This window comes from Chinchilla lanigera, unplaced genomic scaffold, assembly GCF_000276665.1.
Source record: "Chinchilla lanigera isolate Chin_1 unplaced genomic scaffold, ChiLan1.0 scaffold00091, whole genome shotgun sequence".
In the NCBI taxonomy this organism is placed as follows: domain Eukaryota; kingdom Metazoa; phylum Chordata; class Mammalia; order Rodentia; family Chinchillidae; genus Chinchilla; species Chinchilla lanigera.
Window position 1 is genome coordinate 3,708,984 of NW_004955492.1, and position 14,783 is coordinate 3,723,766.

General features: G+C 45.6%; 1 protein-coding gene across 4 annotated transcripts in view; it reads right to left on the reverse strand.

Annotated features, from left to right (window-relative positions):
* Positions 1-835: 835 nt before the first annotated feature.
* Edaradd (EDAR-associated death domain) overlaps positions 836-14,783 on the reverse strand; it is a 67,688-nt gene continuing 53,740 nt past the window's right edge. For all 4 annotated transcript variants that reach the window (XM_005404939.2, XM_005404940.2, XM_005404937.2 and 1 more), the window contains 2 exons: positions 13,540-13,585; positions 836-2,957 (listed from right to left, as the gene is read on the reverse strand). In XM_005404939.2, coding sequence (XP_005404996.1) covers positions 2,566-2,957; positions 13,540-13,585 — 438 coding nt within the window. In that variant the 3' untranslated portion in view covers positions 836-2,565. The remainder of the gene's footprint in view (positions 2,958-13,539; positions 13,586-14,783) is intronic.

Below are 14,783 nucleotides of genomic sequence, written 5' to 3' on the forward strand. Positions count from 1 at the left end.
TGGAATATTAGGAATATTTTAAAGTTGGGATCACTTTGGCTGCTGGGGCCTCACACTGGAGAGAGCTGGAAGCCTGCCCCTGCAGAAGCTGTCCCAAGCTACCAAGGGAGGTGGTGGCTTGGAGCAGAGCAGGGCTTCCAGTCCGCAGGGCCGGCAGGGAGTAGGCAGGGAATGGGCAGGGAGGGGTGGGAGCTTCAGTCCTCTTCCTTCAGCGGCGTCTGCCCGCTGTGTCTCTGCCCTTTGCCAGCCTCAGAAGAGGGGGTGTCTTTGGAAATGAGGGCACCCTTCTCAGCCTCTGCTGCAGGAACGATGGCAGAGCCGCTCTTTTTCTGGTCCATTTGGGAGCAGGAAGGTCCAGGAGGGAAGCAGCAGCCTGAGGAAAGGAGAGTTTTCCCTTCCTGTACCCTAACACTGCCTCTGGGTGGCCACAGGCTGGACTGAGGTGACAAGTCTGTGTGGGTGGAGCAGGGGAGGAAGGGTCTTTCTGGAGGTGCCTGGCACATTAGCCACAGGGAAGACATCTGTCAGTCAGGGAGCCTCCCCTTACATCACCAGGGTGGCAGAATACAAGGAGGGATGCCCATAGGAACTCAAGGGCTGGAACCTTGCTGCACAAGCTAATCACAACCTTTTAAATTGCATTTTCCTCAAATGTCCAAACTGAACGCACAAAGTCCTTTCACATTTTCCCAAAGTAAATCCTACAAGCTAAGAAGGGAGAACTGTCCCTGGTAGTTTAATGAAAATGTAACACAGCTGGGCATGATGGTGCACGCCTGTAATCCCAGCACTTGGGAGGCTGAGGCAGAAGGGTATCTGTGAGTTTGAGGCCAGCCTGGGCTACAAAGTGAGTTCAAGGCCAGCCTGAACTGCACAGCGAGATCCTGTCTCAAAAAAGACAGAGAGAGGGGATGTAGTACATCAAATCAAATTCGCGGGCAACTAGAATGTCCCCCATCAAGTTCTCTACAGAACTGGATCCTGGCTGATTCTGTGAAGTACACATTTAACAAATGCCTCATTGAACACCAATTTCCTAGAGAATCAATTTTTTACATCACATTTCATTACTGGTTGTTACATTAAATATATGAGGCAAAAAGTGTGACATTGACCTGGTAACTCTGGCCAGGTGTGATGACCACCGGCCGGGACGGATGAGCACGTGTCTGCAGCAGAGGCTGCTCCGAAGTTTGCCTCTGGCAGGGACGCTGACTGTGTATTAGCAACCTAATGAAACCCCATAACCATTAGCAGAAGAAACATGGTGGTTTAGCAACTAATTTAGAGCCAACCCTAATCTTTCTGGGGTGTCTAGTCAGCACTATTTATCCCTTTGGTTTATTTTTAATTGGGGGCTAATACAGAAGCCCCCACAAACTGAACAGAGGGCCTTCACTTTCTAAGCCCATGGCCAAAACCAAATAGCCCTTTTGTGGACTTGTCAGCTCAGCCAAGCTCTGCCTCTGTCTCTTTTTGCCCCCAAAGAGCCTAGAAAATCTGACTTCTTCAGTTACAAATCCTCCCATCCCCATAATTGCCTATTCCTAAAATAATCAAGTAAGAACATCGATATTCTTTAAACCAAACTTTCCATTTGGTGTAAAATCTTTTGAGAGTTGGATTTTAATTCATCAGCAGAGATGTTCCTCTGTATGGCCACCCTCTCCTGTGGCGTCAGTGGGTCTAATTTTCATCTGGGATATTAGGTGCTAGAGGAGGGTGCAGTTCAACAATGGGCCAGGTGATTCTTATTTATTAATTAACTGGGTTTCCTCTCAGGGAGGAAGCACTCCACCTTTCATAAAAGAGAAAAAGTAAATATTAAATTAACTTTTAAAAAATCCTGGATAACAAAAGGGCATTTTGAGTAGGATTCTTTGTCAATTACCGTTCCCATGATACTTATTAAACTCTGATTCTTCACTCTGTCCTCCCAGTAATGACCAGTTTTCATATTTCTTTGAAAAATATCGAAGCAAATGACATTGCGGATAGTCTATAGGGTACACAACTTTGAATAAAAAAGATGGCACACGTGGTCTATAGCATATGTCCACATAGTACTAGCCCTTGTTAATCACCTAAGCACTTTACAACAAAACAATAACAAAGAGACAAAACAGGGTAACTTCTCATTGCTGTCCTCTGCTAGGCTGTGCATGTGCTGGTCACCAAGGTGCTTGCAGGGATGATGTCCTTATGTCTAGAGCCATCAACAGTCTTGGGTCCCCCTGAAATCTCCAGCAGTACTTGAGAGGATCGTTTTATTTTCATCACGGCATGAATCCACCCTGATTGTAGCCATTTTCCCTTATGTAAGTCTATAAAATATTTTTTCCCAATTCCACATTCAAATATTAAATTAAATCAGATGTGCAAAAAGAAATAAACGATCTGCCACCAAACCAGAAACTACTCCTCCTCAAAACCACCAGCCTTGGGGAAAACAGTGTCCACCATTCCATGTCCTCATCCTAAACTCTTAAAAGGAACAGGTTCACACTCCTCCTTGGCTGTGGTTGCTCCAGGGTGCAGCAGGCCCGTGCCAGGGGGACAGGGGCTCTAGACGTGCGAGCGGTGGTCAGAGCGGTCAGCTCGTCCCCGCCTGGGCCACTCCTCCTCCACCCACCTGCGCAGGACCTTCTCCACATCGGCGCGGTGGTAGAGGAGACACAGCTCCATCAGCTGGTCCACCGTCCTCTGGCTGTTGCGCAGCAGAAACTCCAGGGTGGGGCTCTGAGGTCTCTGCTCCAGGAAGCACAGTTCGTCATAGGGCATGCCCCATTTGCTTGCAAAATTCCGCCAGTTTTTCACTGTTGGGTGGCACGGATCTAGCTTTATCCTGATCACATCTAATAAGTCCTGGTCATTGAGCAAGTCACTTATGGTGGGGGCCCGCAGCAAGCAGGAGCAACAAGCACAGTCTTCTTTGCAGGGGTGGTCCTTGCTGACATCTGCAGGAAGAAATAGTGCACAGGTCAGCTGAGGCTCTACCTACACATTCATTTCTTAGGTTCTTATTTTCCTGCGGAATTATCAATAGCACCAGCCTTCCTTAGAGAGGAAGGGTGCAGAAAACCCACTGCTCAGCACTTACAAGAATATATATATATTTTTAAGAAGTGGAAGAAGAATTAGTAAGACTTTGTATTTCTGGAAGGCAGCTATGCTCACTACTATACCACCAATGCACACAGGACTTCGTATTTCTGTCCAAGACACTCTACATCTTCCCATATGCATCGTGGGACCACTGACTAAAATGAGGGCTCTGGGGACAGGTCACAGTCCAGTGGGCCCAGCCTGGAGAGAAGCCAGCCCTGGCTTGTGTATGCTCAACCTGTACCCTTGACAACTCTTAAATACCAAACATAGCATGCTAGGGTGCAATGGATTGCACAAGTCTTTAAAAGTTTTTGAAAAAAAAAAAAAAAAAAAAAAACTGGAATATCCACTCCATATGCATATTTGAAAACAAGTGATAATTGATAGTGCCAGAACACTTACTTTTAAAATTTATGGCCACCTTATCTTCCCTAGGCCTTTATCTCTGTTTTCTTCACCTGCGGGGCTCCCTCTGAAGTGCAGCCAACAGCCTCGGGTGTGCAGTGATGTGTAAACAGGCCGAGGACCACAGCAGGCTTGGAGCTGTCCCCGGCCCCCACAGGGAGACGCCTTCTTCCCTCCAGGGTCCTCAGCCTCATTTGTTACCAGGAGTGGGAGGATGGAGTGAGTGGGTAAGATGCAGTTGGCAAGTCATTTATAATAAACTGCTGTCTGCACAACATGGCAAATTGATCTGCAATACAGTCTCATGAGTCCTCTGAAATAGCCAAGGGTTTTTTCCTTTTCTTTTTTTTTGGTCTTTTTTGGGACAGGGTGTCATTATGTAGTTTAGGCTGGCCTGGAACTCACTTTGCAGCCCAGGCTGGCCTTGAACTCACAGCAATCCTCCTGCCTCAGCCTCCCCAGTGCTGGGATTACAAGCATGCACCACCATGCCAAGCCCAAGGGCTTCTTTAGCGATCAATGGCTTAGAAGACTCTGGGGAAGTGATGATGACCATTGCTGTATATGGTATCACACTGATCCACAACCTCCCAGTCTAGAAAAGTGAAGAATTTGGACCAAGAAAGTCACCTTGGTGATCTTGAGAACCAGCAATTCTGAGGCAAGTACAAATTAAAAGGCAACAAAACAAGAGCTATGGCAATTTTGCTCATACTCTCTGACTTATAGTGTGACTTCTGGGATTACAGCCCAAAGATGTAAACACAGGAACATTTTATTACAGTGTTAGGCCTTTTTGGGGGATCCTGGGGGTTGAATTGAGGGCCTTCACACAGAACTACATCACTAGACCTTTTATATTTTTCAGACATGGCCTCACTAGGTCACTAGCGTGTAGGGTCTTTGCCTTTTGCATTTACAAGACAGTCCAGCCCTTGTGTGGTGGTTAGGGTACAGTGTCAATTTGAATGGCTTTGGAATCCTCCCTGGGGACTGGGAGAGCACAGGTCTGTGTGTGTGGTGAGTCCTGGAGGTGTGACTTTAGGTACTTCACATGGTCCCGGGTCCCTGCCTCTTTGGGCCTGTTCCCTCTGCCACTATGAACTCAATAGTGCTCCTCTGCCAGGCCCTTCAGCCATGAAGTTCTTGCCTTGGAGCCAGCTGACCATGGACCGAATCTCCCAAATAATGAGCCAAATCAAACCTTTCCTCCTGTAAGTCGTGAGTGCTGGGTATTGTGTCCCAGGGATGGGAAAGCTGATTAACACACTTTGGCACACAGCAAGTGCCTAATCCATGCTGAAGAGGGAATGGATGCACTGGTGATTCTGAGTGATGAGTCCTCTGCTCTCCTAGCTCTAAAATCAGCTACGGAAAACTTCTCTTGATTTCTGGGTGACATCACCAACTCAATGCACCCAAAGAGTACTGAAGAAGTTCTCCCAGAAGCACCCCAAAAACCTGGACTCCCTTATTCACACCCTGGTTTCCCGAGTCCTTGCAGACATCCACCACATCCTCCGCTGCCAGGTCCCAGCTCCCACCACTGTCTCATTGCTGTGGCTTCCTCAGGTAGGTCCTGTGCTCCGGCCAAACCGGACCACTCAATTTGCTGTGGTGTATTTTTTTAAGTTTAGTTTAAAAGTTTTTAAAGCTAATATAATCAAAGTGTAGAAAACTTGAAAAATATATAATTATGGATTTTGAATGAACTAGTAAATGCTTAGAATTCTCCCAAATTTTCAGAACTGTGGGTGATGGTGCCCTGCAGACCTTTCATATAAATGTCTGCCCCATCTGAATCCCCCCACCGGTAATGGGACGTGGGGTATGAGCATTCTAAGGCTGTTGCTGCGTGTGCCCAAAGTCACTTTACAGAAATTAAACAAAGAATACTTTTAAAACTAGTACTCAGGGCTAACAAAGGGAGTGAAACTAGGTGTGGTGGTGCCTGTAATTCTAGCACTCTCTCAGAGGCTGAGGCAGGAGGACTGCAAGTTCAAGCCCAGGTGAGACTCTGCCTCAAAATTAAAAATAAAAAAGGGCTCACGATGTAGCTGAGTGTGAAAGCCCTGTGTTCAATCCCCGGTATCACAAAGAAAAGAAAAGAATAGAGAGCAAGGGAGGGGGAGAGGAAAAAAGAGAGGAGGAGAGAGGGAGGAAAGAAAGCAAAGAGGGAGGGAGGGAAAGAAGAGGGTGGACAAGACACCCTAGCGACGCTCTGGTCACGATGTTAACTCACTTTTGTTAGCATAAAGTACTAATTTTAAAAATCCTTGTCAATTCCATATGTTAAAAAATGATATGCTGAAAAACCTACCAATGTTTTCTTTTTGTGTTTTCCTTTTTTTTTTTTTTTTTTTTTTTTTTTTTTTTTTTTTTTTTTTTTTGGTTTTTCGCCGGTACCGGGAACTGAACTCATGACCTTGCGCTTGCCAGGCAGGCACTTTGCCGCTGAGCTAAATCCCCAGCCCCTTTTTTTTGTGTTTTCAAAATCTCAAAGCATAAAGTATTTGCTGAATTGTGGCCTTCATAGCCTGACGACATGAATGGCTTTAGACCCTTTTAAAATCATAAACTGATTAGCTCTCCCAGGGGTTTCAACAGAAGAAACAATTTTTTTTCCTATCCAATATGTTTTGTCCTGCTAAACTTCAACAATCTATCATGTATATTACACATGAAAAGGAACACTGGGAGACGTCTCTGGGAAGAAGGACTTCGATCAAAGACATCTTCATCAGGAATGGGGAAAGCTGGGTTACAACTGGAAGCCTCTCCAATGACAAGCTCTGGGCACACATCAGTCACTGGATAAGTGAAAGCTACTGTGATGATGATCAACTGATCCTTCCTCTCCTGAGAAATTCTTCCTAGAAGTTCAAAATTTAGTTTTTAAATGAGAGCTGTACTTTTCCATGGGAGACATGGTAGATTTATAATTGTTTAATGAATCTCAGAAGGGAAAGAGAGAACACATAGTAAAGGAAGAGAACATAGTAAAGGAAGAGAACACATGATAAAGGAAGAGTAAAGGAAAAGACTACTAGCAGTAACTGGGTAGAAAATAGTATGGAATTGGAGCCGGGCATGATGGCTCATGCCTGTAATGTCAGGATTCTGTGAGGTTGAGACAGGAGGACTTCAAGTTCAAGTTCAGCCTGGGCAACTGAGCAACTGAGACTCTGTCTCAAAATAAAAAATAAAAAAGGGCTGGGGTGGAGTTCAGTGCAAAGGCCCTGGGTCCAATCTCTAACACACACACACACACACACACACACACACACACACACACACACACATAATTAGTCTTTAAGTACAAAAAGTGTATCAGTTCTAGGTTGATGACAAAAAGGGTGGATTGTTGAAAAAATGTAATTTTCTATAAAAAGTCATCTAGCTTCTGTAAAAATTAGGGTCCTCACCCTAAGTCAGGGGTTCTGTATTTTCCCTCATATAAAGCAAGACTGGAAGCTGGGTGTGGTGGCACATGCCTATAATCCCAGCACTCAGGAGGCTGAGGCAGAAGGATCGTTCTGAGTTCAAGACCAGCCTGGGCTACAAAGTGACCCCAAGGCCAGCCTGAGCGGCATATTGAGACCTTGTCTCAAAAAGACCAGAAAAAAAAAAAAAAAAAAAAGCAAGACTGGCATATACTATTAGTTTATGACCACAACTTCTATGAAAGGCCAAAGCCCTGGGAAGATTTGCCCTCTGCAAGTCTAGCTTGAGTACTGGCTTACAGTAAGGAAGACTGTCAGGGAAGGGAGGCCTATTTTTCCAGGTCACAGTGACTCATTTACCTGGTCTCTAATGTCTACCAGCCCCGCACTGGGTCAGTGACAGTCACAGTCCCAGATCATCTTTCCAGTCTGTACTAGGAGGGGCTCCTCAAATCCCTGTGCTCCAACCAGCTGGAAACTTCATTTCTCAGACCACGGAACATCTGTGGACCTCACGTTCCTCCTCTGTAAGATGAAGATGGTAATAGTTTCGGAATCGATGATGAGAAACCTTTTCTGTCAAGTCTTGGGTAAATCTTATCTAACATGCTGTTCATCTACTTATTTGTTTGTTTATGCAGTACTGGGTATTCAGTTCAGGTAGCACTAAGCTATATTTTCACTTCTTTTTTTTTTTTTTTTTTTCAAATTTTACTTTGAGACATGGTCTTGCTAAGTTGCCTGGGCTAGCTTCAAACTTGTGATCTACCTGCCTCAGCTTCCCAAGATCTGGACTTGGGATTATAGGCGTGCTACACCATGCCTGGTGTCTTAGTTACTTTTCTCATTGCTGAAACAAAATGCCCAACACTGAGAGGTAAAGGAGAAAGTTTCTTATAGCTCACAGTTTGAGCAGGTTTTAGTTCATAGCTGGCTGGCTCCAAGGCAGTGTGGCATGGTAGAGTGGCATCACGGAGAAGAAACAGTTCATGGCATGCAGAAGGCAGCAAAGTAGCAAGCGACAAGTGACAAGAGCAGCCCTCTTTCTGTCCCGTATATTTTATCCAGGCTACCTGCCCTTAGGGTAGGTAATACTCACACCCAGGGTGGGCCTTCCCATTATCCACACCCAGGATTCTGCCAAATCAGTCAGGGGACTAATTTAGTACTCACACACCCTTAATCCCAGCATAACACACTATAAAACCAGCCACCTCTGAACAAGCCCCATCTATGACTGCACGAGGCTTTGTGGGGGACATCTAGACACAAGGCATAACACCTGGCCTGAGTTTATTTTTTTAAGTGGGCAGGAAGGGGAGGCCTGCACAGTCTACTGGGTCACCTCTTCTGCTCGCTTGTCTGTGCAGTGCTGAGCACAGGCCAGCTGCGGGGCCTTTCCCCCTGCAAGTGCACTCCCCAGAATCCTCCCTGGCACCTCACCCTACTGGCTCCCTGGTACTATTCAGTTTGGCACACCTCCTCTTAGCTACTGGAACAGCATCCCCCTGCCAGGCACCATCCTATTACCTTTGCTCATATTCCTCCAGACCTTTTTCACCACATGAAATTGCTTATTTTTTTCTGTATTTATTGCTTGTCTCTCTCAATTGAAACTCTAAGTGGAAAAGGATGTTGATGCCTGATATCTCTGCTGTATGCCAGGTATACAGTAGGTGCTCAATAAATTAAATCAAATGAATGAGGAGTGTGACATAAGCGAAAGAGTCACATCTGAAACCTCTGGGCAGCTCATGAGACGCTACTTAGACATTGTCAAGCCAATAGACACTTTTTTTTACCCCATTCCTGGAGACTGAACCCGCTACCTTCACATCCAGCCACATCCCCAGCCCTGTCCCCCTTATTTTTCCATTTTGAGACAAGGTCTCACTAAATTCCTAAGTTGCCCAGGCCAGACTCAAACTCATGATCCTCCTGCCTCAGCCTCCAAGACTCTGGAATTACAGGTGTGCACCACCTGGCCCAACTCAGTAACCATGTGTTTAACGCTTAAGGATCATGCAGGAGGCAGAAGAAAGACAACCAGTTGCTATGGAGAAGGCCCACTGTGTATTGCAGATTGCCGGCATGAGCCTCATGGCAGCTAGCTCAGGTTTGTGCTTGTACTGGTTACCAAGTGTGCTAAGTTCCTGTCTCACTCCCTGCACTGGGAAAACAGCCGCCACTGCACAAGGTGGCTGTGAGGGTTGAAGGAGAATCCATTAAAGCCCCATCCTAGCATGTGGTACATGAGGAACAACACCCAGATATGGGTGAGGGATAATCACCAACAGCCTTCTAAACTTTGTTCTGGGATGGAACCCACCAACCTCCTCCATCCCCTGGAGGAAATTTACAAAATCTTGATGTCTGGCTCCACCCACCGAGACCCTTATTTAATTAGTCTGGGGTGCAGACAGGACATGGGAATTTAAAAATCTGTCCCCTCCTACCCACCAGCATCTCAAGTGCAGCCAGGGTTGAAAATCACTGCCTTTCAGACACTTCCAGAGTAAACAATGAGAAGGCCAGAGTTAGAATTTGGAATTACCATCACTTTTCTTTGGTTAAGAGTTGCTGGATAATTTCTGGGTGCCATAATATGCTTCTCTAGTCCCAGCTACTTGGGAGGCTGAAGTAGGAGGATCACTTGAGCCCAGAAGTTCAAGGTCAGCCTGGGCAACATAGTGAGATCTTAGCTCTTAAAAAATAAAAAAATAACGCCGGACGTGGTGGTGCACACCTGTAATCCCAGCACTCGGGAGGCTGAGGCGGAAGGACTGTTCCGAGTTCGAGACCAGCCTGGGCTACAAAGTGAGCTCCAGGCCAGCCTGAACTACATAGCGAGACCCTGTCTCAAAAAAAAAGAAAAAATAAATAAAAGAGTACCTGGATCCCTAATGTCTCTACAACCACCAGCACATGAATGGATTTCCCTGTGGGGCGTTTTCTCCCGCCTCTTTACCCTCCATCCTTCCTCACACATGCCTTTCACATTCTACTTTAAAGAAGAGTTCAGGATCAAGCACGTTCATTGACAGCGAATGTTGAGCATTTAAAGCAATCGTAGGAAAAAGTTAATGTGCAATGGTGTCATGTCTAGCTCTCACCTTTGGGGACGGTGCATTATAAAACATCAGTCAATTAACATTAATTGTGAACTGGAATGAGATTCAGAATTCACAAGGTCATGATTAGTTGAGCCGAGAAGTGGCTCCAGTCAGGATGTTGGCAGCGGATCACAGACGGACTTAATGTGCCTCGCTGCAGGGAAGGTGCCCTTTTATCTTGTACACCCGGGCTTCTCTGTCTTCCCCGGAGCTCTTACCACACCAAGCTTCCCTCCCCTGCGCTCAGCACCATGTTAGCTCTCAGACGGCTTGGAATGAAGTTCCCTGGGATCACCACCTACGTCTCAAATCAGTTCAGAACAATCGAACTTATAAACACTTTATATCGGCAACTGTAGAGACAGCAAAGTATTGTGGTCCCAAAATAAAGTAACTCTGTCTCAGGTGTCTTATAAATTATCAGATTGGAGCCCACAAAATAGCACCTCGTGTCAAATAGAATCACATACATCTGCAGTTCTGCTTATTAAGAGTGCACATTTGTGCCCTTTTTTCTGTGTGTAGTTTCCACTGAGGTTGGAAGTAAATATATTTAAGATGCCAGTTTCTGGCTTCAATGAATCATTGGGTTGGGGCACACATACACCACACTATTTATCAGAAGTAGTTAGATGTGATGAGCTGGAAAGTGATGAAGAATTATTTTTATCTATGAAAAAACAGACCCAAGGTACCGACACTTGAACTCAGGACCTTACACTTGCCAGGCAGGTGCTGTGCTGCTGAGCTATCTCCCCAGCCCATTGTCTGATCTCTTAACCAAAGGGAAAAACATGACTTCATTTTCTCTCTCTGAAACATCCTAAGGAGACACCAAGTGGACTGTAGCTCTGGAGAATCTCACTGAAATAGGGTAGATCCAGGCAAATCAATTACACTGGGCCTCAGTTTGTCATCAAATAAAACTGTAGTGTAGAAGCCACACACACACACACACACACACACACACACACACAACAAACTCTTACACATATAGAAGGATTTAGATTAAACATTTAGCATATAATTACTTAAATTTGAGTAATGTGTTCCTGACATGATGGGATATGAATCAAATGTCACTGTAACGGCCTAATCTGAAAATACCAAAATCCTACTTTACAGTCATTTCTGTGAGGAAGTTAATTTTAGATTTGAAAGTTGTTAAATTATGCAATGTCTCCAGAAGATCATCTCTTAAAAACTAGCCACAGTGGGCAAAATGTCAGGGGATATGTCGTATGACTGACACTAGAAGGGAATGCCACAGCCAGTTTTCTTCAATTATTTCTTCCAATTTGAGATGTAAGAGTGATGCTTCAATTCAGTGACCAAACTGGAGAGAGGAAATCTGCCAATCTGGTAAATGTTTTAAACATACAGTATAACTGAGCCTTATTCCTTTAAGGCCCAAATGCTTCATTTTGAAAATCAGCTGGTTCTGACTTGTATCCTCCCACTTTCCTTGGAGGATACAAACTGTGGCTGTCATTCTATACTCCTGTGTTCCTCCACAGGGCCCTCCACCTTGCTTGCTTATTTGTTTATTTATTTAGTACTGGGGATTGAATCCAGGGCCTCTGCACTGAGCTATACCCCCAGCCTTTTTCCCGCCCTTATTTTCAGACAGGGTCTCCTAAATCACTAACTAGGCCCGCCTCGAACACGTGACCCTCTTCTCTTATCCTCCCAGGGTGGGATTACAGGCATGAGGCACCACACCCACTGCATGTTTTAACCACTTGTAGACTACACTGCAGATAGCTAAGATTTTCAAAGGGCATGAATTAAATAAAAACCAGGCCTTGAATTAAGGCCAGAGCCTTACTCATAGCAAGTAGAAAGCTTCTGTGAAGGGCATTTTGGCCACTCAGAGATTTGGGGGACCAGTGGCCTCTGGCTGTGTTGGCTTAGGACTTCATCTGAGACAGTGGAGCCTGAACCCCACTCTCCCAAAGGACCCTCAGCTGAGCAGGGGTGCACCTTGCAGGTCCCAGTGGAACCCTGCCATATCCTTGGGGGCAGCTGGAGCCAGGCCAAGGCCTTACGTCCTATTTACTCCTGAGTGACCCTGTAACGCCTCCCTCACCACATCTGTATGGTGAATAAATGAGCAGAGCTATTGAGCAGGCCCACCCTGAGCTCCCCACCCCTGTACAGCATTTAAAAGAGCACCTGGCATACAGTAGGTGCTCAGTCAGTGGCCACTGAGTCCACTCTCTTGTTTGTTTATGGAAAATAAGGCAAACAAAACCTGCAGGCTGGGCACATGCAAGACGCTGCAGGCACCAGTCCCAACAGCACCGTTTCTGCTCTCAAGAGCAGCTCGGGGGTGCCCAGCGCACATGCACATTACCAGCTGTCAGGAAAGTTTATCCCCTTTTGACACTTCTACGGTTGTTTGTTTGTTTGCAGCACTGGGAATTAAACCCAAGGCCTCATGCATGCCAGGCTTCTGTTCGTTTTGACACAAGTAAAAATTTCTGGAGACAACAAGGAACTTGATTAAAATTCATCTACGAACTAATTACGGCCCTAACTCATACAAGAACTTCAAGGGTTTATAGCTGTTCCTAAATAAATTTCTTCATTTTTATTTTAGCTAACATGCCACATTAATGTGGAAGGTATTAGTCCTTAAAATTTAAATATAGATTTTTTTATTAGAAAAAATATGTATACAGGCTAGGGGTGTAGCTCAGTGGCAGAGCACTTCCCTAGCATGCCTGAGCCATGGGTTCCATCCCTGGGTCTGCGAAAATAGACGGTGCAGAGGGGCAAACTGATGCTTCTGTAGACAACACACTAAAAGCCCTGCTGGGCCCTTCACAAGCAAAGGCGGGTTAGCACAAAGAAAGTACTCTTCAAAGACTCTCATGAAATTTTGTGAAGTAAATCTTTCCTGCACTTCTCCATGGCAAGTAGTACGGAAAGTTGCTCTGTTCTGCGGGACAGATTTTAAAAGTTCATGTCAGGCTTTCCCTCGGGTTACGCAGCAGGGGATGAGAAGATGGTCTTCTGCCACCCATGAGGTGGCGGCCCAAGAATTCCCATCAACATTCACAAGTGTAGCCATGAGTGGCCTTTAGGAAGCTTGGCCCCTGGGCACTTGAGGAGATCAGGAAATGTGCCACGCAGGAGATGGAGCTCCAGATGTGCACATGGATACCAGCCACAAGAGCGCTGTCTGGGCCAAAGGGATAAGGAACGTCCCACGCTATATCTGAGTGCACTGTTCAGAACACATAACGAGGATAAAGAGACACCAAACAAGCTCTACAACCTGATTACCTATGTACCTGCTACCACCTTCAGAAACCTATCATCAAGATACGTAAGACTTAACCACTGATCGTCACATAAAATTATAAAACCACACACAAAAATAAATAACAAACTCTTCAAATTAACTTCAATTTGGCACATTAGTTATTCACTGCACCCTGACGTCTTCAGGGTGGACCACTTACCTGAAAGGGGATCTCCAATACTGTCTGGAAAGCCATTTTCTTCTGCCTAAAAAAAAAAGGTGACCTCATTAAAATGAGAACCATATGTGAACGGGGGACGATGGATCTTAAGAATGGCACCTTAATGGTGGGGGCGGCTGTGTGACGCTCCTCAGAGCACTGAGCTTCTCAGGGGCCAGCTTTGTGTATTAACTCCCTGGGCTGTGTCCCAGTGCTCAGAGCAGAGCCTGCAGGGAAAACACTCCAGAAGCGGCTGTGAAATCTACTAGTGTCCTGTTTAAAACAATGTATCAATGCATGCAGCTATGTACTACTGGGTTTTTTTCTTATTTTACATTATGAGTTATTCACTTTATGTTATTTCCAAATGGCTGGGTTTGTTGTCAGGCTAGGTAACAATGCTTTACCTTATTTATTATACTGATTTATTTGAGTATATATTCCAAAGAAGTTAAAGGGAACTGAAAAAGCAACACCCAATCCCTGCAGAGGCACATCTGTTCTTAAAACGAAGGCCAGCTGTGGTGTGCAAGATGGGAGTTTACTCTGATCTCAGAGCGGGGTATGTGTACGTGCACGTGTGTGAGTCCCAGCACACCTGTGCTTATGCGAACTGCATCATCTTCATACGACTAAAATCACCCCATCAACTATGCTCGCCCCTCAATTCATGGCACGAGGGGTGTTCACAGCCCCAGCTGATGGCTTCGGGCCCCCCCACTAGCACTGGCCTCCCCTCCGTAGGGGCAGGCAGAGCTGCCTGCTGGCTTAGCCCAACTCTAGGGGTCTTTAGCTCTCAGGCCTCTGAGAGCGTCACCCTTTGTTAAAGAAGTGCTAACAGCACAATGTCAATGTGTTTTATGAATTTTCAACAACTGTCTCTCTCCTGTAGTTTTCTAAGAAGCCTGTCTCTTCAACCTAGGCTGGCCAGTCCCATGTCTCAGCACTGCGTACACATTTGCCTAATCACAAATCTAATCTTTTTTCCTCTTTTTCCCCCTACTCAGAAGGATTTCCTGTCTTAGCTAGATGCTCCCCCTAAGGAATCCCAACAATCCCTGCTTTGGTTTGAGTCCCATTCCTTGTCACTCACTGTCTTTACTGGACCAACATTACAAGGACAAAAACCAGCTGCACATCAAAATTCATACAATGTCTTTTCATCTTCTTGAAGTTGTACTTTCTCCCCACATTTGCTTTACTTGGGCAGAGGTGTGTGTATAAGAGAAAGATAGACACAGAAA